This window comes from Lynx rufus, unplaced genomic scaffold (genome assembly GCF_022079265.1).
Source record: "Lynx rufus isolate CCGP_SWC_20201006 ecotype Redwood Valley unplaced genomic scaffold, mLynRuf1.p SCAF_8, whole genome shotgun sequence".
NCBI lineage: Eukaryota > Metazoa > Chordata > Mammalia > Carnivora > Felidae > Lynx > Lynx rufus.
In genome coordinates this window covers 73,551,947-73,579,419 of record NW_025814896.1, presented here as the reverse complement: position 1 = coordinate 73,579,419, position 27,473 = coordinate 73,551,947, and the positions used below count along the sequence as shown (strand labels likewise).

The 27,473-nt window shown below is 43.9% G+C and overlaps 1 protein-coding gene across 2 annotated transcripts in view; it reads right to left on the bottom strand.

Moving 5' to 3' along the window:
• The window catches only part of SPTBN1 (spectrin beta, non-erythrocytic 1), a 145,328-nt gene that overhangs the window by 54,609 nt on the left and 63,246 nt on the right, over positions 1 to 27,473 (bottom strand). For both annotated transcript variants that reach the window (XM_047067508.1, XM_047067507.1), the window contains exons 2-6: positions 18,965 to 19,116; positions 8,331 to 8,504; positions 4,437 to 4,528; positions 3,140 to 3,220; positions 2,632 to 2,747 (exon numbers count right to left, since the gene is read on the bottom strand). In XM_047067508.1, the coding sequence (XP_046923464.1) occupies positions 2,632 to 2,747; positions 3,140 to 3,220; positions 4,437 to 4,528; positions 8,331 to 8,504; positions 18,965 to 19,116 (615 nt within the window). The remainder of the gene's footprint in view (positions 1 to 2,631; positions 2,748 to 3,139; positions 3,221 to 4,436; positions 4,529 to 8,330; positions 8,505 to 18,964; positions 19,117 to 27,473) is intronic.

Here is a 27,473-nt window from a genome sequence, read left to right as displayed (position 1 = left end):
CCAAGTCACTTTACACACTGTACCTGGTTGATCTTCCAGAAGCATAGCTGTGAACACTCTTTCTCCTAGCTCAAAATTACTCAAAAGTGCCCTACAATTTACAGAAATAAAGTCTAAGCCCCTTAACCCTCTGCCATAACTTTCCTTCCCTTCATTCCATCCATCCATCGAGTATTTATCAGGCTCCCTATAAGAGCCAACCACTGTTCTAGACATTTCTAATTCTATAGCCTATTATTTATTCTCAGGCATAAGGAGACTCAGGCATAAGGGGGCTATTCAACACCCCCCCCCACACACACACATTCCACAATTCCTAATACTCCTTCCCTTTACTCACAATATCCCTTTGCCTAAGACATCCTTCCCCACGCCATCACCTTCTTCCTAACCTTCAGCTCCACCTGAAGATACCACCTCAACACAGTTATTTCTGATCCCTACAGTCAGAATTAGTGTCTCTCTCCTAAGTTCCCTTAAGGACTCTGTTTACATGGACACACAGTCCATTCTCTGCCAGGTATTATAATTCAGTACTCATACACACTTTCTTTGTTTTACAAGACTAAGTCCCCAAGGGTAGGAACCCTGTGTCTTGGTAAGCCTGGTGCTGCTCCACCTCTCAAATTCCTGGTGTGTTGTCTTGCACAAAGTGGGTAGTCAGAAAGTATTCACTAAGAGGGGGAATAAATGCATGAAGATGGCAAGTGTTTCAGGTATGGCAATACAAGTGAAGTATTAAACTCAGGACAGATGGAGAAGAGAACACATAAGATGAATAATACATAGGATAATCAGGCTGCTTTTCAAAATGCATTCACACATGTGCCTTCTATCTTCCTGGTGCCCCTGTGTGAGGCAGGATTGTTTCTCTTACTTTTAAGATGAGAATACTAGGGCACAGGGCAAGAAAGCTCCCTGCCAGTGTCACCGAGGCAACTGATGGCAATGGGGGGCCAGCAGAGCAGCTACTGTTTCCCCCCCAGAGTCCCTGTGGCCAACTCTGCATCTGGCTCAGCCCCATTCAAGTATGCCCCAAAGAGAGAGAAATGGATGAAGGCCAGAAAAAAAATGCTGGTTCTGTACACAATACAATAAACACAAAATGTCAACATGACTGGGAAGATGTGAGCAGGCAAAAACCTTGTGGTTTTGTAACTAAACTGCAATCTTATCTTAGCTGATGCTCTCTGGGACACTCAACAACTAACAATAGCTAAGAACAACTAATAATCAAGATCAAACCAGACAAGTAACATCAACTGCCTTTTTTTAGCTCCTTGTCTTGTGATCTGGGAAACATCAATCCCCTTTTCCATACTGGGAAGTGATTAGAAAGATTAACTAATGAGCAAGTTATTTAAAAAATATCTGTCATAGTGGTAGGAAAAAAAAGGTTATTTAGCAAAGCACAAAGAGCTACAGCTGAAGAAGAATGCCTTCCCATAGTTAAAGTAGGGGTTAAGAAGGAAGATTAATCATAGCCCAAGGAATTTTAGTTTTCTGTTTATATTAAGAAATCATTTAATGGGTTAGCACAAAGATAATTTTATCTCCACTTCCTGTATAGTGAATTTATCAGTGAATCTGATGCATTGGAAAGAGCAAGCCTGCTTGGCAGCCTCATGACCTCAATCTGTCCTTGGGGAGTTCAACTTCCTGTTCTATATTTATAAGAACTTTAAACTTTCACTCACAGCTTTCTCTGTAATATCTGCTCGCAGCTGAGAGCCATGATCTAAAGAGCTCCAGCACTACAAACAAATCCTCTTATGTTTCAAATGCTTTTCAAAATAAGAAAAAGTACCTATGACAGCTCACGCTAAAATCCTACAATTAGGATTCTGTGTGAACTAAGGGAGTTATGGCCTGAGGGAATGCCCCACACCAGTCGACTCCAAGTCACCTGCAGTCAGTCTCTGGGGTCCTGCTGCAGGGACTGAGAGTGGAGACAGTGGTTTCAGGCAGAAGCGGTCAGCCGTAAGAAGGGACTAAGTCTTAACACTTCTTCCATTCACATGTTCCCTTTCCTGATCCACCTTCTTCACCTAAGTTGTTCTTGCTCACAGCAAACACTGAACAGCCTCCTAGGAGGCACCTTCCCCACCCCCCACCCCTAGTCTTGCACCCATTCATCCCCCATGGCTGCTTGCCACCTTGGGATGAAAGTAGTCAACAAACATTTGCTGAGGGTCTATGGCAGGTTCTCTTCCTTGAGCACAGCTTCTAAGAACTGCCAGTGACTGCTGAATAACCTCTAAAAATTTTATCGTGTAGAGCTCTGACCCACCTTTCCAGTGGTAGTTCCTATTATTATTCTAAAGACCATTCCCAATGAACTGTTAGTCCCCAAACACACCTTCCTAGTTCCTGGTTCCACACCTCTGCTCACACAAGCACCTCTGCCTAGCAAGCCCTCCCTTCCCATCATGTTTAAACCACACTCATCTTTCAAGGCCTTTTTAAACAGAATCCTTTGCACAAATCCTCAAGTAATTCCCACCCCAAAATTAAGCTCCTCTTCCTTCAATAATTCCCAAAGCACACTACACAAATAAAACAAATTGACAGAAAGCAGATTTTATATAAGCCCCCCAATACCATCCCACCTTTCATCCCTCACGTCCTTACCTTCCGGATCCAACAGTTTAGTGAGGCCAAGGTGCTGCTCTGCCAGATTAAACGCATTCTGCAGATTGTAGTGTGCATTGGATTTCTTTAGTTTGTCGAAATCTATCAGGTCAGGCCTATGCAGAACAACAGTGGAACATGACAAAAACTATGGCTTGAAAACACATGTGACCAATGAGACACGATCATTACTCCAAAAGCCGTAGAGATCACCCCTTAGAGTAAAACTCTATAATATTATTTAATCATCAAACAATGAAATCTGATTTTTGAATAAACACTTCAAAGTTTATTAAGACAGCTGAAGATAGATAATGGGCAAACTTGTCTGTTTGGGAGAATTTACATATTCTCTCACATTTTCCTCACATGGAATGCAGAATTCTCACCGTGGTGCAACATCTAAGGCAATGGATATGAGGATCAAAAGTCACCCAGATCTGCTAACAGAAGAGTGTCAACATTCTACCCCCAAATCGTTAGCATGATTCCTAAGGATCTGACTTACCGGTGTTTGTGTATCAGGGCATTGAAGGCCATGCCGTCCCTCCAGCTGGTGGTGAAATTGTGAATGTTGACGTTCGGGTACCTAGCAGAGACCAAGCACAAGAGAAAAATCAACAGAATTACTAAATAAAGATTTACAATTTTGTGAAATGCAGTGTTTAAGAAAAAGTTTGTAAGCACTGTAAAAATGTTGAGGCAGTAAATGTCAAAAGGACAATTAAGTCAGAGCAAACACTGTTTCAACTTCAGCATGCTATAAAATAAAAAAATACACATCCACATGGCTTTTCTTTCTTGGTAAGTAAACTGGCCAAAAGACTGTGAACTGTGTCCTAGATTTAAAAACAACACTTAAAGAGGAAAAAATGACCACAACCCAGATGCCTAGAGGCCTCTCTGCTTTCACTGGCCTTCTACTCTGTCAGCAAAGATATCAGGAGTCTGCAGTCACTGAGATCTGAATTCACAAGCTACTTGGGGAGAGGAAGCAGCTGGGATTCACATGACACTTGGCTTTCTTGCTTATTATCACTGACTTGAATAAAGTCTTATAAACCAAGTATCTCCCTGAAAAACTTCCCTATGTTTGAGACCTACCCCTCATCACTGAGCTATTCTGTACCATACTGCACATTACTAACTTTGTATCTGTGGTTGACTAAAGGTTTATAACTAAGTTGATGCCCTTATTAGACATATACTCTTGATGGGCTCCATGCTTACTGTTAATTGATCATGTCCATTAGAGTTATAACTGTCCTCAAAGTAGTTCTGACAAAAACTCCAGTTAACCAAAATCGGTGCTAAGTATCATGAATCCTAGCAATTTTAGTGAGCAACACAACAGGGGCAGTGCCCTAAAAGTATTTTCACTAAAATTTCACTAAGGAAAACTGAGATAATGTATAAGGACTACTCTTAAGTTTATCACACAAAGCTCTCCAACAGCAGCGAAAATTAAAGGGAGGAGAAAACCCACAGTTGCTTTTTAAAAATATCATGGATGTGTTTCCTAAACATGGTTTCTTGATTTTAAAATTCAAGATATACTGCTCTCTGGAGCGTCTTTAACAAAGAGAGGGAAAGTGACTACAGAGATGACAGGTCCAGAATATAAATCAGAACTCCTTCCATGTTGTGAGCTAGCTAAAATGTCAGCTATCAACTGCTTATGAGTTAATAAGATTTCTCGATGGAAGCAGTGGAAGAGATACTTGTCAACACCTCAGAAGTGATGACTGCAGCGGAACCTTGTCCTGGGCGCAGTGGCCCCTGATCCCCTGTGAGTTCACACTCACCCAGCTGTCTTCATCTGGCACCACAACAGCAATGCATCCTTGGCAGATTTCTTCTCTTTGTTGTCTTCAGTTTCTACACTGATATCCTGGATCTAAGATTTACAAAGAAGTATTAGTCAAATAGATGGGTCAAGCTGTCCACGACTGCCAGAGAAGAACAGGTCTTATACATGAAGAGTAAACTTCAGATCACAATCCAGTCCTGCAGATTTACTTACTGTGCCAAAGAAAACTGCTTTCTTCACACTTCACCTAACAGAAACACCAACTAGGTTTTCTACTTTGCATGGAGGTAAGAAGTGAAGACTACTTAACCTGCATGACTTCTCAGAACTATCCACTGGGAGTCACTTCTAACCTCTAGGTAGCCCATCTTTCCAACTACAAGCTAGCACAGTGGTTCACATTGTAAATAACTTGAACCTTGTCAGATCCCAGAAAAATACCTGGTTCAGTTTTTTATAACTAATTATTTTTTCACACTAGGGTGTGTGTCACTCATAGATGAGGATACTCTATATTCCTTTTCCTAAAAGGTGACCCAAATTCTTGGAGAAAGGACACATTTACACTCTGTGCTTCTGTAGTCTGTGCTATGGTCTGAATGTCTATGACTCCTGCAAATTCTTACACTGAAATCCTAACTCCCAAAGGTGATGGTATTAGGAGATGGGGCCCTTGGGAGGTGCCTAGGTCATGAGGATGGGATCCTTGTGAACAGGATTAGTGCCTTATAAGAGAGGCTCCAGAGAGGTCCTTAGCATCTTCCACAATGTTAGGACACAGGGAGAAGTTTGTGATCCAGAACAGGGCCCTCACCAGACCATGCTGGCTTGATCTCAGACTTCACCTCCAGAACTGCGGGAAATGAATTTCTATTGTTTGTAAGCTACCGTGTTTGTGGTATTTTGTGATAGCAGTCCAAATGGACCAAGACAGTCTGCATTCATAAACTGCTCACTGGCATCATAAACGCAACAGTAAACACAGAGCTTGGTCTACTGGCACCAACATCAGACAGCCTAGGTCTAAAACTAGGTTCCACCACCAACTGTGTGTCACTGGGCAAGTTCCTTAGCTTCCCATCTGAGGAGTGGCAACAGCAACAGTGGCTGTCTCACAGCACTGTTGTGCACTTAAATGAAGAAAGAATATCAAGTGCTGACTTCATAATAAAGATCCATAAATGATAGCTCTTTAGATTAGGGGCTATCTACCAGTTATGTGATTTTAGAAAAATGCTCTATATACCCTCTGTCTTTAGGTTCTTGCCTATGATACTACAATGTGGGATGGTGGGTGGGGGTAAATGGTGGTGGCCTAGCAGGCCCTCCATCATCTTTTAGCTCTAACCATTCCAAGTTTCCCTGCCTTCGTCCCTGTTAAAGGTCTTCCCATTTAATCTAGAGATGTGCCCCAGCATTCTTTTTGGAAAAGAGACAGGAGGAGAATAAAATATATAAATAAGAGATGAAAAAGTCAGAAACTTTCAACTAGGAAAAACACCTACAAATTGAAATAATTATACTTCTAAAAAAAATATCCTTTTTTAACTGTGGTAAGTATGTGAGGTGAGTCTGCATAAGCTCCAAACGTTATCATTAGGATCCTGAGTTCTTATGCATAAAGTAAATGTGAAAGAACAACCTTACTCAAGGGATAAGACACAGATTCATCAGGACAGACAGGTGGAATCCCACACACTAACCCCTGTCAACCTCCTTATGCTTCAGGGTGAAGAAGGGAGTCTATTTCCACACTTGCTCATTTAGAAACAGTCTACTCTTCTGCAATGAAGACAGCTCCCTATCTACACAAGACAAACTCAGAGGCCTTCACTCCAGTTTCTCACAATATCCTTTACTCTCTTTTAAAGGGACAGAATAAAACCTGTGTGTTATCATTAGTATTTAATGGATACCTACTATGCACAGACAGGCCAGGCCATGTCCTGGGAGTTCTGGGGCCACACACACACACAGACACACACAAAGAGGGAATGTAAGATGAGGCTGTATATTCAGAAACTGGGAGAAAGAGATTTCTGTAGAACGTGGGGAAACTTCACAGAGGAGGCAGAAAGCAAGCTGGGCCTTGGCTGACGCAGAATCAATACATATTTGTGAAATGGTTGATGATTCAATAAGCCTGTTGGAGGAAGCTAGGTCATGTAAGACACTAACACTGCAGGCCATGCAGTGACATCATCAGCCTAAATTTCTTGCCTCAAAAAAAAAGAGAGAAAGTATGTATCAGCATTTACAAGTTCAATTACAGAAAAAGGCAAGCTGTCAGGAAGCTAATTAATCGATGACTTAACCCCATTCATGCTGAGAATCCTGGAAAGGGCTGCGTGTGCCAGCTCACCAACGTGGGCAATGACCCGATGTGAAGAGAGGCCACCATCAGGATGCCCCTCCACGCTCCGATTCCTACAGGCCAAAGGCAACAGAAATAGAACATTTTACTCTACAAAACTGAGGTGAGGTTCAAGGAGGGTGCTGTTAATATCACCTCTGTTGGCCTGAGAATGAGAGCTATTATTAGTGAATTTAATGGTATTCATTTTCAAGTCATTCAGGAACTAAATGACAGAAACCTACATAAGAAATGTTTGCAAAATAGTCTTTGGTTGTTGTAATTAACTCCATTCATGATGTCTTCTTCAACAGTGGTCCCTCCTTAAACCCACCTAAATAGAATAGTTGGGAGTGTGGACAGGGGAATCTGAATTAGTAAAAAGCTTTCCCAAGGAGTCAGATGATCAGCCAGACTTGGGAACCACCATTCAGGGAGTTTCTTTGGATAGCTCTTTTTGCTCCCACCTCCTCCTCCCACATACACACCCAAAACACTGCTAACTCAAACCCACTCCCAGTGGAAATGAGAAAGAAAACAACTGGTTACCCGCTGACTTCAGAATTTTAGGAAGAATACAAAGAGAGCTATAATTTGATTTCTGGCTTTGCCCTTTTTTGGTGAGATTTTTATTTAGCTAGAAAAATCAATCAGACTTTATATCAAAGGGGTGGAACAGGAAGGAAAGGCACAGAGAACACAGCCACCCAGGAGACAGGATTGTTAGGACATTTGTTTGCAGAGTAACCTGACGCTTTGGTTAAGAAGGGTTTCCTGCATTTCAAATTCTAATTGAAAAGCAAGAGCATGAAGCATTGCCTGGAGAAAGAACCAGTAATCAGGCCAGAGGTGCTCCACAGTGCTGAAATTCTGAGCTCTCTCCTAAAGGGTCAGAAGTATGCATTGCAGCCCTGACTGGCCTTGTAATCCTGGATAAAGCTCCTCCCTTTCCTCACAAAGAAACTGGACAGAACGACCTTGAGAGTTCCTTTTGGTTTAGACATCTATACTTAGAGCCTTCCCCTCAAGTATATCAAACCCAAAGAATTGTCATCGATTCAAACAAGCATAAGGTTTTTGCATATTCCCCCTGAAAATGGCTTCCTTACATCCAGAGGAGAATGAGAAAGTGAAAACAGAGTGCACACACATATCATAATCCTAAACAACTTCTCCTGAATATATTCCATGACACGTGCTACAATCTGGTGAAGTTCAGATAGTCTACTACCAGTATCCCAGCATCAACCACATCCTTCTTATCATTGCTCCTGAAAGACTAGTGGCAGACACCAGACATTTAGAGGAGGTACCAGTGAAACGATGGGTGGGGATGTAGCCCAGAAACTCCCTTATCTGACAAGAGAACCAAGACTTTCAGGGGCTAGCAGGACTGAGGGAGGATGTGGTAGCTGCAATGTGCCTATGGGTGGCTCAATGGGACCCAGCGCTCTGCACACCTGACTTGGGGATGCCATTTCCACAAGGATGCTCCTAGCCAGGGAGAAGGCAGAACCTTGGGGGCCAAGCCCTTACCTGGAAGCGCAGGATGATGGTCCAGATGAGGCCGAGGGTCAGCCGGTGGTTCCCATCCACGATGTCATGGGACCCCATGTTCTCAAGATGGACTCTCTGCTCCTTCAGGAACTGAAGGGCCTTGTCCACATTCTCCAGACAGTGGATACGCATTCGTCCCTTGGTGGGTTTAGGCTAGAAACAGGAGAGCAGAAAATAGAAACAGATCATGTAATGGGGCAGAGACAGGCTCAGCTCAGAGCTACTGCCCAGAGTTCACACATGCCTGCTCATGCAGCACTCTTCTACCCAAACCAAAACATTAAAAACATGTATACTCAGTACAAGGACAGTATCTACCTAACATCCTTATGAGAGAGAAGTTTACTTAACGGATGGTGATCACTCTTCAGAGGTTTGTTTAATTATGCAAGTGACACAATTTACAAATGAGCAAAGAAGCTGGAAGGTTAGAGAGAAAGGAACCCCATTTCCATCAAGGATTTCAGAGCTACTGCTGCCACCCACACAGTTTCCTGCAGATGCAGGGCAAAACACTCGATGATTTTTCTGACTGCTTTAAATGTAAAAGTAGGTTTGCTACCTGCAGGTTTGGGCTGTTTCCTAAGGCTGGCTCAAAATGAAAAGGGGATACACCACCAAATGAGAATTTCCAAGTGGCAGTTTTGTGAGAGTGACGCAAAGGGCTGAGAAAAAGGGTGTGACCCCCTGAGGATAAAGGAAAAGAAAACGAGAGAGTAGTTTAATGTGAATACCTCAATGTCTCTTTTTTTACTCAGTTATATCTAATCCAAGAGGCCCTGGGGAGGTGAACATTTTAAATAAGTAAAACAAAAGACAAAGGCACACATACAGGAAATTCTCTGTGCGCCTCTGTCCTCTATGGGGTCTAGAGCAAGCTCATGCCTCCACCGCCCGGCTCTGTCCCTCCCTTCCTTTCTATTTCCCAGCACAGCCCCCTCTAGCACAGGCAGCACCTCACACTGACACTTCCTTTCACGTCCTGAGGACTCTCCCTCTCATCTCTTTTCAATGACTGTGCACCTGACTAATAAGACCTGGGTCCGCTGATGCATGCTGTTACAGTCCCAAAGTGGCCTGCAGAGCAATGAGGACAGGACCATTCTACTAAGTGCAGTACAGTCTCCCAAGTGTGCCTCAAAGGCGACAGAAGAGGTCATTTCCTAACTGAGGGTGAGAGAAACTGTGGATGGAATCAGAAGGAGCTAAAGAGATGGGGAAGGAGTAGACTGGGGGGCTGTTGGTATCTTCCCAGGCTCCATCAGGTATAACCACTGTTCTTTCAGACTTTATTTTAAAAAACTCAATCGCAAACACACAAGGCCTTCCAAGCCTCTATTCTCTCTCTATAAAATCTCAGTGGAACCTGCGCTCCTTTCCACATGAATGTATATACAAAGTGTGAGTGGGGGAGAATGGTGATAAAGGTCCACTTCCCAACAGGTTGATCAAGTCTAATGCCACCTCGCAGGGACCCCATGTGTTTGTGACTGGCCATGCCAGATGAGCTATGGATGGTTCACTAGAGACCCAGATGCAACTTAAGTCCCTGAAAAGCACCAGCCATTGGAAACACCAGGGCATGAGACAAAGGAAGGAACTAGAAGAAAAAATTCAGACAAACCTCTTCAGGTAAAATGGTCAGACTCCTTCAAATGGTTAAAAAATAAACAAACCTCATGAACTTCCAAAACGCAGGAAAAAGAAAAAAAAAAAAGGGAAAACTTTAGGAACCAACCCTCTTTTTTGCAATTCTCCCCAAATCAAACCAAGGCGGGGGTGGAGTTTCCCTTTCCCTAAAATTTCCCTACTGCTCATGGCCTCTTCTCTTTTAAATCATCAGACACGAGCAAACCAGCCCTCTGCGGTAAGTTTTTGTTGGACAGTTGAGTATAGAAGATAACAACTGTAATGTTGAAATACCTATGTTCAAGCTACAATTTCCCCATTTTCTGGCAAATAAGAGCCTCACTTCTCAACTGTTTACCCATAAATTGATCAGAATACCAATAATTATCTCAAAGGGCCGCTACATAAATGAAATGGTAATCTAATCACTATAGCGTTCTCAAACACACAAAATGTCTCGTTACCAGCAAAGGGCACCTCAAGTATCTTCCTCCCAACAATCCTACTTAAAACAAAAGGGGGAAGACTCTCCCCTCTCTCTGTGTTTAGGTACAACACACCTCTCTGGAGACAGCAGCAAATTTTTAGGGTCTAGACAGAACTTGCCCACTAAGAGCCTGAAAAGTTGAAAAGTTAACATACTTCAATTTTTGAAAGGCAAGTTTAAAACCAGAAGAAAATGTGCCTCCAAACAGTGATGATAATACCACTCTTCTAATCTTGACACCCAAAATTAAATTCTGGACTGGAATGAAAAGAAAAAGTGGTAGGGAAAACTGTGACTGGTTGGTGTCTTGACAAAGGGGAAAGGACATGAAAATACCCAAACCTCAACACGTGGGGCTTCTGCAATAGTGAGGACTCTGTAGTTCAAAGTTTATTAGAAAACAAGTCTAAGAAACATGATTTACAGAGACATTTTAAATATTATTACTGTAGGGGCGCCTGGGTGGCTCAGTCAATTGAGCGTCCAACTTTGGCTCGGGTCATGATCTCTTGGTTTGTGAGTTCAAACCCCACATCAGGCTCACTGCTGTCAGCACAGACCTGCTTCCAGTCCTCTGTCCCACCCCCTTCTTCCCCCACTCTCAAAAATAAACATTAAAAAAAGAAAACTAAATAAATATTATTACTGCTCTATAGCTGCTAATTCAAACTCAGCTAACTACCATATAGTAAAAATTATCACTCTACCACCTTTCCGTTTCTCCAACGCTTTCCCACATTTCATCTCAGTGGAAGCTCACTCATCTTTGGTGGCACTTGTTAAACTCCTTCTCAACCAAAAGAGTAATAAACAAGACATGGTGAGGTTAAAGGATGGTGGCACGATACAAGGGAGAGTAAGGATCAAGACTAAAACTCAAGTATCCCGGTTTTCAAGTCTCGTGTTCTGTGTGCTTCACAGAGGGGCTATAAAATATTTTCAGGCATAATACTTGGGCACGTTTAGAAATGACTACAGGAAACTAATTTTAAGAAATATTAATGACCTCACAGAGCTATACAGTGAAACACATTGGTCATTAAAACTGCAAAGCCCCCTTAGGGGCACCTAGGTGGCTCAGTTGGTTTAGTGTCTGACTTTGGCTCAGGTCATGATCTTGAGGTTTATGAGTTCAAGCCCTGCGTCAGGCTCTGTGCTGACAGCTCATAGCCTACAGCCTGCTTCAGATTTTGTCTCCATCTCTCTGTCCCTCCCCTCCTCACTCTCTGTCTCTCTCTCAAATATATAAAAAAAAAACAACACAAAAACAAACAAAACAAAACAAAACAAAACAACTGCAAAGCCCCCAAGATTTAAAAATTCTTGGTGGCCACTGATAGACCTACTATGTTAACCTCTGTTAGGTGGTTAATAACTGTTATTGCATTTAATCCTCACAGTAACACTGAATAATAATTACCATCTTATGGATGAGAACACGCTGGTTTAGAGAGATGGAGTAATCCATGTGGCTAGTCCCTTTGTGGCCGGTAAGGATTCCAAAGCTCACGGTCTTCATGCTACACCGAGAACCAAGAGCAGTGCACATTTCCACATGAAAGGAAATAGACTCAGTTCCCATCTAGCAGATAGTTTTCATTTTTTTAAGAGCTATTTTTATATCACTAAACTTCCATCCTCTTAAAAGGAAAAAAGAGATAACAATGGAGAAAACTGAACACAATGGAACTAGGGGGAAGGGTGCATTTCTCAGTAATAAACACTTTCTTAAAGCCACACCCCAAGAGCGGCTGATTGTGCCAAGAAATGGAGTGCTCCCTGTCTTGCCTCCATTAATTATTGTCAAACTTCTAGTGTGGCATTGGTGTGTTCCCACAACAACATGTGCATTTCTGTTCTGTAGGTCATTTCTGATGGGGAAGTCTGAAATGCCATTAATGTGGAGACAAGGATCAATACCAGACCCATATGTGACTCAGAAACAAGTGGTGGTGGTGGTGGCAGCGGGGGTGGGGGGTGGGGGGGTGGGGAGAAGTTTCCTCTGAGGAAATGCCTATTTTTATGGATCCTCCTAGAAATCATTTTAACAAGGTGGGCGCCTGGGTGGCTTAGCTGGTTAAGCATCCAACTCTTGATTTCAGCTCAGGTCAAGATCTCGTTGTTCATGATTTCGAGTCCCGCATCAGGCTCTGCACTGGCAGTGTGGAGCATGCTTGGGATTCTCTGGTCTCCTCTCTCTCTGCCCCTCCCCCACTCATTCTTACTCTCTTTCTCTTTCTCTCTCTCTCTCTCTCTCTCTCCCCCTCCCTCCCTCCCTCCCACTCTCTCTCAAAAATAAGTAAACTTTAAAAAATAAGCTTTCCTGCTCCTCCCACAACAAGGCCCATGTTCCTGTATTTTGCAGGCACTTTTCCTGTTTCCCTTCCCAAGGTCCCTTCTAGTCCCAAATCTTCAACCACAGCTCCATCCTACATTTCACCCCAGACCCATCTTTTTTCAGACTCCAAGTAAGGAGTAGAAATTACAGGGCTAAAGAACCACCTCTAGCATCTGACAACACAATTCTAATTGCTTATTAGAGCAACTTATCCAAGCTCTGCCTCTGAGAAGCGGTATGGCCTTGGGCAAATCTGCCTGAGTGGACCCAATGCCTTTAAAGAACAAAGGAGCTGGATGGTGTCCAGGCCACCACTCTGCCTCCACTGTCTGCCCGTCCTTGAGTTTGAATCTATTATACCCTGCAGGGCATCAGGATTTGCAGAACTACAGAATAATCACAATGGCAGCGTTTTTGTCAGAGTCTAGAGATAGAAAAGAGAAAACAAATGTTTCCTAGAGCTAATTTCGCCTCCTTGAATAAAAGAGGAAAACATAAGGGAGGGTTTCTGGCAGGGTGTTTGGGAGGCCCCCTGGGAGCTGGGCCATGCTGTTCCACCCTGGTAACCCCTACTTCCTCAGATACTTTCCATGGGTTTCCAAAGTCACCTTGAAGCCACCTGGAGCAACAGCTCTCCAAGGGTTGCAGTGTGACCAGAGAACCAGCCCTGGGAAGTGGAAGAAGCAGACTCTAGGCCTCTATCTGCCACACACACTAGCTGCATGGCCTGGCCGGTTGCTTTTTCTTAGTATGAAGGGATGAACTTCCAGCTATAAAACACAATGTATATGTTAGAGGTTGCAAGGCTTACTAACATGCCTCCTGGTCTCTTGTTCAGTTGAAGAGGAAATGGAGAAAACACACTAACTGGTCTCCACCTACCACTGTGACTGACACTTATGTCTTTGCCTTTTTTTTTTTTTTTTAAATGTTTATTTCTTTGAGAGAGAGAGTCTAAGTGGGGGAGAGGCGAAGAAAGAGAGGGAGAGAGAATCCTCCCAAGCAGGTTCCATGCTCAGCACAGGGCCTTGATGCGGGTTCGATCCTATGACTGTGAGATCATGACCTGAGCCGAAATCCAGAGTCAGACGTCCAACCGACTGAGCTACCCAGGTGCCCCTGTCTCTCTTTTAATCACAAATGGTTCCATCACACGCAAAAGACTCTACTTAATATAGATGGTGGGATGGGAAGCATTTATTCCAGTCTCCTCTAATACAATACACAGCCCAACTCACTTCACCCTAAGTCCCCAGTCAAGTTTTAGCTTTAATAAGAGTATAGATGATTCTCGTCCAGTTAAAATCAATCAAGAAACACACTGTGTTCCATTAGGTCCTGCCTGGCTCCTCACTGGCTGGGCCCTCTCCCAGTGAACATTTCCCTTTAGCAGGGCTCAGAGGGAAAGGAAGGCACCAATATAAACAGGAGAATGGACTGGAGTCCACGTTCTGTTACTTACTAGTGATACTGGCCTTGGGCAAGATCCTGGTCACCTCTGCCTATTTCTTTCATAAAGCCTAACTGTCCACTTCATTAGACTGTGAGAACTCAGTGAGATCATGCATGTGACAGTACAAACTAAAAGCAACAGACCCTCAAGTTACCATCATCACTCTTTCCAAAAACAATCCCCAATTTAGCCAGGATACTTTCCTACACTAGTTCCTTCCTAATGCCCACTGCCAAACTTGCTCCTTCACTCTCCCTCACAGCAGACATCTGACCCTTATCTCCTTGGGCCATCTAAACCTAAACCCCTCCTCCTGGATCCCGATGAAACCCCACCCACTTGCTATGGCTTCTTGATAAGCCATCCAAAAGGCTGGTTTCCCCTTCTGAACTCTAGGACTCTGGGACCATTCACTTGGTACTTGATCATATGTACCTATTACTATTAATTCGCTCTTTGCATTTGTGCAATTTAGACTGCAACTTAATGGTACTTTCTTCTGTGGCCATATTTAGAACAAAAGCAAATACTCCCAAACAAACAATATTACAAACAACAGGTAGGTTCTGTGGCCAGTCCTCAAAATCCCATTTCAACAATACATGCCAGTATGGCTCTCCTAACAAAGGCTTTATGCAAAACTCACTCAGAGCAGTTCAATGTGGGATTTAAGGCTTAACAAATCTCGTGGTAAATCTATCTTCCTCACCTAGCTCAGCCTGTTCTGGAGTTAACGGTGGCAAAGAAAAAAAAAATCCTTTTTGTTGTTGTTGCTTTCTCTTCTTTGACACTGATCAACAGAGTAAGAAGACCGAATATCAGGAAAACAACAGGCAAGCAAAAACCAGTGATATCTGCTATTGGAAATGGCAGGCAGAGGTGTTCAGAAAACCTTGTCCTCTCTGGGTCAGAGGTGAGTGCCCTGTGTGGCAGGAACCGGGCAGAAAGCTGGCAGTCTTACTTAGAACCATCCCTCACTGCTGAGGCCCATGGAGGAAAGGGGGCAGGCACAGGCAAGCTTTAACCCTGGGTTATGACCCGTGGGCCCCACTTCACCAAAGTCCAAGCCTGACAGCATTACTCCTGAGGCCCAAAGATCTGGGACCACTGACAGAATGACTGGCACAGCTTCTGTGCTCACAGCATTTATCTGCTCAGGTGATGTTAAAGTTAAGGGTGGGTTTGTATTTTTAAGGGAATTTTAAAGCAACGCCTTTATGAAGAGCTATAAGCCACTGTCATTTCAGAGTAAGATATTGAGGAAAAAAATGGTTTTCTTTGTCATCAACCCAATCCCACCCAAGTAAGAGAAGCTTCCTAGTTCAGTCTCAAAGTTTCCTCAATGCTCCACAGGCTGACATATTTAAGGCAAACAAAGGGACATTTCCAGACATGGATTCTGTCCAAGCCTTGAGCAAAGAAAGGGATTTCTGCTCTCTTGACATTCCCAATACGGCAGAGTCAAGTGCCTTGATAATCCGAATGTCTGAGTGATACTTGCTCAAATGTAACTCAAATTTTATTGAGTCAAAATGCAGGATGGGGTTAGGGTAAGAATTATCTGAAGCTGTTGTTTCTCTGAACTTTACTCAATAAAAATCAAACTTTCTCCTTTGTAAAGAAGGATGAACTGGCTCCATAGATCTATTACATTTAAATACTCTAGTTCCTCCTATATTCATCTGTTACCCACCGTCAACCTGATGGTAAGGCTGGGGCTAAAATGCTGACTGAGATATAGGCCCAGACAGAGGGCAAAAATGTTACCCAGGGTTTGGGACCACTGGCGCAGAAAGCCCAGAGCTCACTAAATGCTATCTGACCATACACATTTAGCTGTGGACAAGAATTTACCCAAGCTTGGAAGCTCTAACCACAACTCATTAGTTCTGTACTCTGAATATGCAAGGATTCTTTGGGGCCAGACCTCAGAGAGGTCATCTGCTGCAGGGAGGGTCTCTAACTTGAGTCCCTGGCAGCCTCCGCGGCCAAGAGCAGAGAGTAGTTTGCGTCCCATCCAGAAAGTTCCATGAAACAAATAAACCATGGGGCCAAACAGGCTTAAAAGTCTCAGTTCGAATGAACAAGAGTCTTAGCTCACTCTATCTATGGTACCCTTATTTTTGGAGTAAGAAGATTAATCAGACTGCCCAACCTATAATCAGGGTTGGCTGTGAGGAACAGATAATGAAAGAACTCGAGGCACTTGGGGCTTCACAAAGGGTATGTCATTGCTAAACACCATTTCTAGCACTGACTGCCTAAGAGGTTGGAAATGGCTCCCATTTTCTGTTTTTCCCCATTCCTACTCTCCTAGGCCTCTGGATGACTGCAAGAAAAAGAAAAAGAATAACGGAAGAAGAAAAAGAAAAAGAAGAAGAAAAAAAGTATTGCTAACAGCAAATAAAGAGAGGAGTGGGACCCACACATAACTAAGAATTATGCTTTGCTGGTTGCTTTCTTTTTCCCTAGTAAAGTTTTTGTTGCCCTGTTCAGAATAAATGGCAATGGGACTGATCCCATTTATTATGTGGACGTTATCAAGGACACGATCTTCTTGGTATTAAAGAACCATGGACCTTCAAAGGTGAATACTTTGCTCCCTAGAGCCTGGAAGACTCGACCCTACTGGAACCAAAATAAAAGTTCAAGTTAATTTTCATCCATATGACCTTTAATGATTTTTTAGCTACTTTCCAAACAACATTCCAAAAAATAAAAAATAAAAAATAAAATAAAATGAAATAAAATAAAATAATCATACTAAGTTAAACATTGAAGAAGGGGGAAAAAAGGTCTGAGAAGTAGGGGGAAATGTCTGGTTACAAAAGTGAAATTTAGGAGTGCCTGGCTGGCTCAGTCAGAACATGCAACTCTTGATCTTGGGGTCGTGACTTTAAGCCCCATGTTGAGTGTAGAGATCACTTAAAAATAAAATTTTAAAAAAGGGGAGGGAGTGCCTGGCTGGCTCAATCAGTAGAGCACTCAATTCTTGATCTCAGGGTTGTGAGTTCAAGCCCCACATAGGGCGTGGAGCCTACTTAAAAAAATAAATTCAAAAAATGAACAAAAAAATAAACAGGAAAAACAAAACCAAAACCAAAAACTATATTTAAAGGTGCATATCATGGTAATTCTATCCTAGGTTCTCACACAGGCTCACTTCAAAAAACAAGTCAAGGGGCGCCTGGGAGGCTCAGTTAAGCATCCAATTTCCACTCAGGTCATGATCTCACAGTTAGTGAGTTCAAGCCCCGCATCAGGCTCTGTGCTGACAGCTCAGAACCTGGAGCCTGCTTCAGATTCAGTGTCTCCCTCTCTCTGCCCCTCCCTGGCTCGCTCTCTCTCTCTCTCTCTCAAAAATAAACATTAAAAAAAATAATAAAAAAAAATCAAAATGCAATAAATGAGGGGTCTTACATACCCTCCACACGAGCCCAACTGCCCCAACTCCTACCCTATATACCACTTGTGAGGCAGCCATCATGGGCTGGAACAGAAGCTCAAGTTTAGCTTGAGTTTAGTTCTCTAGTTTAGCTTGACCCACAAACTCTCAAAGATGAGGTAACAAGACCTGCATGCTTGGGGAACAAAGCACACAGACAAAACTCACTACAGATGAGATAGGGCTTGCCTCACTATCTTTTAAAGGGCTCTGTTCTTGAACGTAGGAATGTGAGAGAGAAAACTCTGTGTCTTCACCCAGGCTCAAGAGGCAATTCTGTTGGCAGGCTAATAATAGAGCAAGGTACAACCTTAGCCCCTTGCCTGTGGTCAGAGGTGTGTGGGTCGGTCTGCATACAGACCCATGCGGCTGTCAAGCTACAGGGTGGAGCTCAAGTTAAAAATAAGGCTTTCTGGCAGCCCTGCCAACCACCAGCATCATATTTTCCTGGTGATGTCACTACAGATGTGGGACTCTATCCCTGGGCGTCAGTTTTTGGCTCTGTCCCACCACCACCTATGGAACTACATGTGTTCTGGTACAATATAGCATCTATTTTCAAACCAAGGCAAGACAAAACCTGTTGGGTCAGTTACAGTGACTGGTTTATGGTTCATAAACAAAAGTCACATCACAGAAAGCCAGAGTAGCTCTGAGAAACAAAATGGGAAGAGAATTTTCACTGTAGGCTGACAATTCCCCTGCCCAAAAAGGCACAGTGAATTCATCAGAAGCTGAGTTTCCAAGATGACAAAACACCAGCCTCTCCTTCCACCCCCAAAATATGAAGTATGCAGGGAAGAAAGCAAAAAACATCAAAGACTACTGAATTCAATTCCTGCCACCTTGTAACAGCAGCTCAGATTTTCCAGAGAATCAATAAGAAACAGATTTAAAATTATTCCATGATCTTGTGGGATACAGATTCATCCTGGAGCCAGTGCCTACGTCTGGCCCTTCCATTTCCAGTGCTGTGCCCAGTTTAACAGGGGACACCAGCCAAGATCTTTCAGACCAAGGGCAGTAACCTCACAAATTACCAGAAGGAGGCTGCTTTATTACAGTTCAAGAATATCACCCAGACTCACAATGGTACACAGGAGCTTTTCCCAACATACTCATCTCACCTATCCAGATTCTCGTTCTCAAAAATATTAGTCATTAACTGCAAAATTCATCAGAAAACACAAGTCCACACTTGATTTTTCAAAAACACTTTCTGGCCTATGATGCAAAGTCACTTAATAACATTCCCACTTACCAGCCTCTCTCCAGAGAGAACTTCCAGTAGCTTGATGAGCATCCGTCCATCTCGAAGGTCAGTGTACAGGTCTGTGATCCGGCAGGACACCCGGGCGAGGTGGGAATTGACCCACTTGGTGAAGGTCTTCTTCTGCACAGCTTCACGCTCATCTGCAAGCAGAAGAGAGCTCGTTTTACCATCAATCACAGCATGGCAACAGCAGCTTTGTGCTAGCAGGGTCACAAGAGCCCAGCCAAAGGAAGAACAGGAAAACTCAACTCTAACTGAAACTGCTACTTAGCTTCTCTGAAGCATGATAAACGCTTGAGGAATGTAAGAATCATACAATCCTTGAACATCTGAGCCCCTACGTGTACCACCAGCAGAATATTCTTGCTCTCATTCATTTCATTTTCTCTCATCTCTGTTGAAGAGTCAAGAGGATACAGCAGATCACAGTGGGGTCCTGTGCAGCCCTGCCCCGTAGCATAACATTTGGTAAAGTTTCTAATGTGTATGTTACAACTACTATTGTTCCTTCAAAAGGTGAGTATTAGGGAAGCACACAGTACAGGGAGGGACATGGGGTAAAAAAGCTAAAGCAAGAAATTGCTTCTCTCATATACAAAGGATCAGAAGATACGGGGTGCCTGGGTGGCTTAGTCGGTTAAGCGTCCGAATCTTGGTTTCGGCTCAGGCCGTGATCTCATGGTTCACGGGATAGAGCCCTGCACTGGGCTCCAGGCTGACAGCGTGGAGCTTCCTGGGGATCCATTCTCTTCCCCTCTCTCTCTGCCCCTTCCCCACTCATGCTCTCTCACTCTTTTTTAAATTTTTTTTAATGTTTATTTATTTTTGAGAGAGACAGAGACAGAATGTGAGTGGGTTGGGGCAGAGAGAGAGGGAGGCACAGAATCTGAAGCAGGCTCCAGGCTCCGAGCTGTCAGCACAGAGTCTGACAAGGGGCTCAAACTCACGAGCTGTGAGATCATGACCTGAGCCGAAGTAGGATACTCAACCGACTGAGCTACCCAGGTGCCTCAAATGCTCTCTCACTCTTAAAATTAAAATAAACTTAAAAAAAAAAAAAAAGAAGACAAATTCACTCATGACCTTGATCTGCAATGACCCTCTCACCTGCTAAATCACACACCCATGAACAACAGAGAAAATGGCAGTCAATGTGGTAAGGTACAAAGAGATCTGGCCAGGCACTGGGAGAGCAGGGCCTGGGCCCAAGGTTTCACCAAAAATGTGCTGAGATACTGTGTTCAGTGTCCCCTTCTATAAGAGGAGTGGACAGCTGTAATCTCCAAACTACAACCATTAGTTGAAAAGGCAACTGCTAGGGGCACCTGAGTGGCTCAGTCAGTTGAGTATCCAATTCTTGATTTCCGCTCAGGTTATGATCTCATGGTTCCTGGGATGGAGCCCCACACAGGGCCTGCTTGGGATTCTCCCTCTCTTGGGATTCTGCCTCTCCCTCTCTCTTTGCTCCTCCCCCTACTCATGAGTACACATACATTCTCTCTCTCTGAAAATAATAAACGTTAAAAAAAAAAAAAGGCAACTGCTAGTTTATGGTCTAAAGTGTAGTAGTAGTACATCCAAGTCATCTAGGAAACAACACTAAGTTTTTCAAGCCTCAGTGATCAAGTTTTGTCCAATTCAAAGCCTAAAACTCTAGACATATCAGCCCAACAGGCTGTTGAAACCTTCAACAGAGATCCACATAACATGCCCTGTACACATTCATATTCACTGACTGTTTTCTATAGAGATACCCTTTTGCCAGTTACTCACCCCACTTCTGGTTCTGTAGCATAAATTTGCGTCAAAAGGACCCAAGATCTACTCCTTCCAGTGTAAGCCCTAACCCACCAAGATGTCTATGCATTAATCTACAAAAAAGGGAGCAGACCCCAATAATTTTTATGTATTTCGCCACCACTTGGTGACAACTAAAAAGCCACCCTTGTGGACAAGGGCATGTATCTGGTGGCCTGGAGATACTGGGTTCCCGGCCTGGCCGGAATATCCCGGGAGTCTGCCTGGAAGGCTTTGCTGAGGCCTCCAGCCATCCCTCCACAGGAAGGGGGCCAGGCAGAGACAACACAGGACGAGCCTGTATTGCTGCCAGCCTGGCAGGTGAGGCGGCTGGCCACGTGCTGCAATGAGCAGCTCCTCCCTGACCAGGCTTTCCCTAAAGGAACAGTCCGTCCAGCAGAAAAGAGGGCCTTTTTAAGGGACAAAAGCCAACCCAAAAGAAAGGATCAGAAAGGGCAGGATTGGGGGAACAAGAAAACGGTAGTAAGGGGGCACAGTTGCAGATGAAAAAGGAGTTGTACCAATAACATCATGATAGGTCACACAGAGAAGATCACATGCATTATTAATCACACAATCATCATGATGGATGGCAACTTCAAGACACTGACACAGGGAGCTGTATTTTTTGCCAAAGGTTGGCTGTTTTGAAGAGGAAGTCCAAAGCAGAATACATAGACATTAAGTACATTTCAGAGATGGCAAGTAACTCCTGGTTCAGACGTATTTAGGGACAGCTAATTTTTCAAAAAATTCTAATACATTTTATGTGCTACACTGGAGTTAAAAATGTCTTTAATAAAGCCCTTGATGGGTTTCGAAGCTGTTATTCAAGGGTTTGGGCTCAAAGTCACTACCACACCCAACCTATCAAGGGAACAAGATCAAAATGAAAACCTGCTTAGATTATGGTATTTCTAAATAAACAAGCACAAAGGTGTTCCTCAGCCAACTGTCACTCTTTTAGATAAATCTCACATTACAAAAATACTCCTGGCTTCCTTCAGGTTCTGAATTCACAGGTTCCCTTACAAACAAGGAGATTCGAAGGATTTGCTTCTCAAGACAGTAAGTACACTCCCATACTACCCAGTTCTGGGAGTTATAGTCAAACCCAGACCCTCCTTCCCCCTGAAGTGGGCAGAGAGGTCATAGGTGGGGGAGAGAACTGAATGGAAATAAAACAGGCTGAGGATCTGTGTGAGGAGGGCTACTTCCATCCCCAGAAACTCCAGGAAGGAGGGGGAAAAGAAGATGAAGAGAACTTAAAAACAAAAGGAAAAGAACAAGCCCTTGCTTTCTTGTCCTCGCTCCTGTTTCCTCTTTCTACTCTCCCCACACAGCTAAAGAGCAGGCCCCAGATCACGTAAGTGTGCTAGAAGAATCACATAAAGCCTAAGTTCCTCTGGCTTGCGCCACTGCTCTGGAAAAGACATGGAAGATTCCATCCAAGGACTGGACCACAACCAACACTCTTACGACACACGAGGGGCAGGAAACGGGCTCAGCAGTGAGACACAAAGTCCAGTCAGCTTAGTGTGTCCTCTGACAATGGAGGGCCTGGTGAACAACAAACACTTCTGAGGCCGGAAGGAGGGAAAGGGAAGGAAAGAAATCTACCCAGCAGCCTAGCTGAGGATTAGGCTGTGTGTCCTTGGGGACCCCGTCCTTTGTTCCACCCTTCCTGGGAAGGCACAATGACATCACCCCTGCACTCACAACCCAACGAGACAGGGGCAGATTAAGCCAGATGCCTGCTTGAGGAGGAGAAGGAGGCCCTTGGCACAGATGATGGAAGACAGTCTAGAGGCGTGTTTCCAAGCTCAAGCTGCTGTCACTGTGCCAGAACTGTGTGAGAAAGTGGTGGGAATAGCTGAGAAATGAGAGACCATTTCAGCTCTACGGGTATGAGGCAAATCTGGTACCATGAAAAGGGAGCCCTTGCAAACTCCATATTGATTTGGTTATTTAGAGCAGTTCTCAATTCCCCAAGGGACATTTAGCAATGTCTGAAGACATTGTCCCGCCCGGGGGTGGGTGCTACACTGGCAACTAGTGAGTAGAGGCCAGGGATCCTGGTAAGCATCCTACAGTGCACAGGACAGCACCCACAACAGGAATCATCCAGCTCAAAATGTCAGTAGTATCCAGGTTGGGAAATCCTGGTGTACACATTCTGGTCTTCTGCCAAAAGGAGTTGGCATCTGTAGTGTCTCAGACTGCACTCCCCAGAGAGACACCTGACTTGGGTGCTGTTCATTTCACTATTCTCTTAGCCTACACCCAAGGTTTTATGAGCCCAATGGTCTGCATGTTGGCCACAGCAGGAGAAATTCTCTACCCTCAACCCCACTCATTCCACAAAGCTCTTGCTTACTGCTTCCTTGTAAGAAAGAGCAGCAGCAGCAGCAGCAGCAGCAGCAGCTGTGTCTGCCTCCAGGACAACCAAAGGGTAGGGCCCAGTGTGACACTGGGCATTTCTGTACCCCAAGCCATTTCTGTTCTCCTTGTACCTTTTTAGGACCTTGTAGTGCTGTTAACCAAGCCAAATCATGCCTGCATCTGCTGATGTCTGAGCCTGACACTGGGGCAGGTTCAGTGCCCCCCACCCGCCCTAGCCCTGCCCATAACCTGGTAAGTACTGCCTCCAAGGAACAGGCACTTCCATAGCTCTGTTCCCAGTGAGTGTCTCTCAGGTATTTGTTCATCCCCCTCCCACCCCCACCATTTATTTATTTAGAGGGACTGACCTAAGGTCGCTCCAGCATTAGATGAGAGGAGGTCAAGTGCACAGCAAAGTGCCAGGCTTGTAACTATCAGCTTCTTCTGCACTGCCCCAGTACAGCAGCACTCTCATTAGTTCAAACCATCTGAGATCCAGTATCATGGAGCCATATGCTCTCAGGGTAGAACAAGGCTTTGAAAGTTATCTAAAACAACACTCTTTTTTAAAAGCAAAAAATTCCCTTCTACCACACCTGGGCCAGCTATTTAAAAATCTCGGGAAGGGCGGGGGGAACTTTGTGTACATGGCAAGAGGTTGTTAACAGTCATACAGAAGAAAACAGCTTCTTTCCTTTTTATTAAAAAAATAATAGCATTAATGTGACTTCCTGTGTCCCAGGTACCTATCTACATGCTTTACAATCCTTGTAATCACTCTATGAGGTAGAATTAGTAACTTTCCAGATGGGCTGGCTCTAAAGCCTGGGTCCTCAATCATGTAATAATGCCTCTAGCACAACATTAAAACAAAAACAAACGTGTTCATGATACAAGATGTAGAATCACCCACCATCTCACCATCCTAACTTAAGTCCTTATTTTGCCAAAGGGTCTGCTCCATTACTGGGTAACTCCAATCGTGTCTCTAGCAAGTCTAGATATGTCTCTATGGCCCAGCAAGGCTCACTCTACCCACAAAGCTACAGAGAATATAGGTCTCCTCACTCCTCCACATAAGGGCCTTCATGTTAAGCAATCCTCATTGATGCCTCTTTGCAATGAGCATCATGATGTGGTAGGCAGAGTGGAAACCAAGGTGGTACACGAGGACGCTACCACCTCTGGCAGCCTGGCATCAACTCATACGGACCAGTGGAAGTCAACCTGCAGTGTCAGCAGCCCAGAGACCAGGAATGTGGTGAACCAAGTGAAGAAAGGGCAGAGAGAACCAGCAGCCCCTCACAGGAGGGGGTGAGGTGAGTCTACATGTCAGTGCAGGAGTAGGAGTCGGAAAGGGCTAAAGTGACTCCCAAAATAAGCCTCCCAGAACTACCAATTCTACCAAAATGTCCTCAGAACAGACCCCCAGAACCAGAAGTGGTTCCGGGTGAGATCTAGCCAGCTAAGTCTTTGTCCGCACAGACACAGAGAAAAATTAGCCAACCACCTAGAAAATGAGGACTATTGAGAAGCAGAAGAGAAAACCCAACCTTGAGTGAGAGGCAATCTCTAGAAGCAGTGAACTGTAGGTGAAATTCTACTATGGTGACCTTTCTTGAAAACAGAATTTGACAAGATGGTGTGTCTGCAGGAACACCATCATGCATCCCAACAGCAATTTGCACTTTGTCTGCACAGCAACTCTATCAGGGAGGTGGGACACAAGAGGTATCTCCACCAAAGCTCAAGGCCTGGTGAGGACAAGGGCTGCTCTGCAATGCCAGCCAGTAGAGGCACAGCTGACATATGCTGGGTGTCTCTGGGCGTTGCTCAGTCTCTTCCATTGTTTAGTCAAGTTAAGACCAATCATTGTGCATGGCTATACCTTCTTGAAGTATCTAGATTCACTGTCTTTTGGTTTTGATAAATAACTTGAAATTTTCAGAAGATGGCTTACTGAAAAGGGATGGAATATTTATAACAGAGAAACATACTTGCTTATTTTTAATGAATTAATTATTTAATTAATTTGAGAGCAGGAGAGAGAAAGATCGTGTAAGCAAGTGCGAGCAGGGGAGGGCAGAGAGAATATTCCAAAACGCCAGGCTTGAACTCATGACCGCTGAGAACATGACTGGAGCTGAAATCAAGAGTCAGATGTTTAATCAACTGAACCACCCAGGTGCCCCCATACTTGCTTAATTTTAACCAAAAGGCTGTGACTATCCTTTCCATCATCAGCCCCTTTGAAGCACATAACCGACTTCCATGCTTTTTGGGGAATGGCTACTACCAATACCATAAGACTGTAATGCTTCAACATTTATTTACTCTGGAGGATTTGCTACAACTAGAAAAATGAACACTGTGTTAGCATAAGTTAAGCTAGAAGATATAGAAATAGCTTTGATGAACAGAAGGGCATTGTGTTATGGAAATGATTGTATAGCATCTTTCGGCAACACCCTGTGCATGGAGTGCTAAACACGATCATATTCACCATATGCCACAATTCTGGCTATGAAAAGGGATGGGAGCCAGGGATGAAGAAAGGCCTCAAGGCATGGAACATTTCTGGATGGAAAATAAGGGAAACACAGAAACAGGAACTAGCAAATGACCCATGCAGTATTCCCCCAAAGAACTAGATTTATACCTGGCTGCAGAGAATAGATCTTTCTTCTACTTTTCAAATAGTCTGAACCTGCTGGTATAACACAAGAATATTTTCTTCCCAGGATCTTCTTCAAGTGTGCGAAGATAGTGGCCTATCTTAAGGAAGAGGTGGCAATCGTACAATTGTTCTTTGTACAGACTCAGCTACGTTAAATGTAGATGTGGGTTCACAGTAGGAATGGAGAAACAAGGACAGAAGTTGAGAAGAAATCAAAAGGAGGCGATGAAGCAATCATGCCTTGAACACTGCTCCATGGCTGGCTATTTGAATGGACATTATTGTATCTATCTGAGTAATGACTAATCAATCAGAAGGTCAGAGTATTAACAAGTTCCAGTCTTTATGAGGCACCTACTGTATGCAGAATTCTGTGTCTCAGTCAAAATCGAAAGTCAAAAAATAACAAAAGTAGTACAGGATCAGTTGCCAGGAGACTGACTTCAAGATGTATTTCTGGGTGTTTGGAAGAAAAAGTTTACTACAATTAGGATGGCTTCAGGCCCACCCCCTTCAACAATTCCTGAAGTCTCCTGCCTCATGCTTTTCTCATTCTTACCCACCTTAAATATCACTGCTGTGGTCATCTCCCCCAAATAGCAGTTTCTCAAAGTTATACCACTGTACCAAAACCTTCAATGGCTCCCAGCCATCCACAAGAGGGTCCAAATCACTGAGCTGGGAGTTCAAGAGTCTGGAACAGCCTCTCTTGAGGAGGCACATGCTTCCTCTGGGATCCTCCCTGACACATGAGCTCTGTGTTCCAATCTGACAGAGCTTCTTCTGTTACACTCTGAACTCACACCTTGCATATCCCTTTGTCCTACCTTTGCTTACACCATTCTCCTAACCTAGAGGGCACTTACTCATCTCTTACCCTTCTCCTTTAAGACCCAGACCAAGATAAGCTCTTTGAGGGGCCATTCATTTGATGGGATGTGAGGTCTTATCTTTTTTTTTCTTTGTACATTTATTTATTTTTGAGAGACGGAGAGAGACAGAGCACAAGTGGGGGAGGGGCAGAGAGAGAGAGAGACACAGAATCTGAAGCAGGCTCCAGGCTCTGAGTTGTCAACACAGAGCCCTACTCGGGGCTCGAACTCACAAACTGTGAGATCATGACCTGGGCCGAAGCCGGACGCTTAACCGACTGAGCCACCCAGGCGCCCCTTATGTCTTATCTTTTTATCATATATCCTGTGTCCTTTATTTCCTCAACTAGCCTGTAATTGTGCCCAGGGCAAGGACTCAATTCTACATCTGTTTAGTGCCATATGCCTGATAGAGCACACAACAAACATTTGTTGAATGAACCAGCAGATTTCCAGTGCCCAACAAACAGGCACACTGATAAATCCCGCCGCTACTGGTGATCCTACTTAAACTGTTCAAGAAAGAAATTTGAAATCACGTAGACAGGCCTTAAGAAGTTAAATGTTATCATTGTACAGCAACTAAAAATCTTTTACAACTGAATTGCTTCTTGCAACTGTTCCTCAATGTCTGATAAATGATAAAAATGTAATTTTGTGGTACAGCCTTTCAGAATAAAAGGGGTCCAAAGCTAACCTAAAAAGTTTGAAGTTTTTACTTCTTTCCTATTTGTTTTGTGACAACTGCTATCACATACCTGTACAGAAC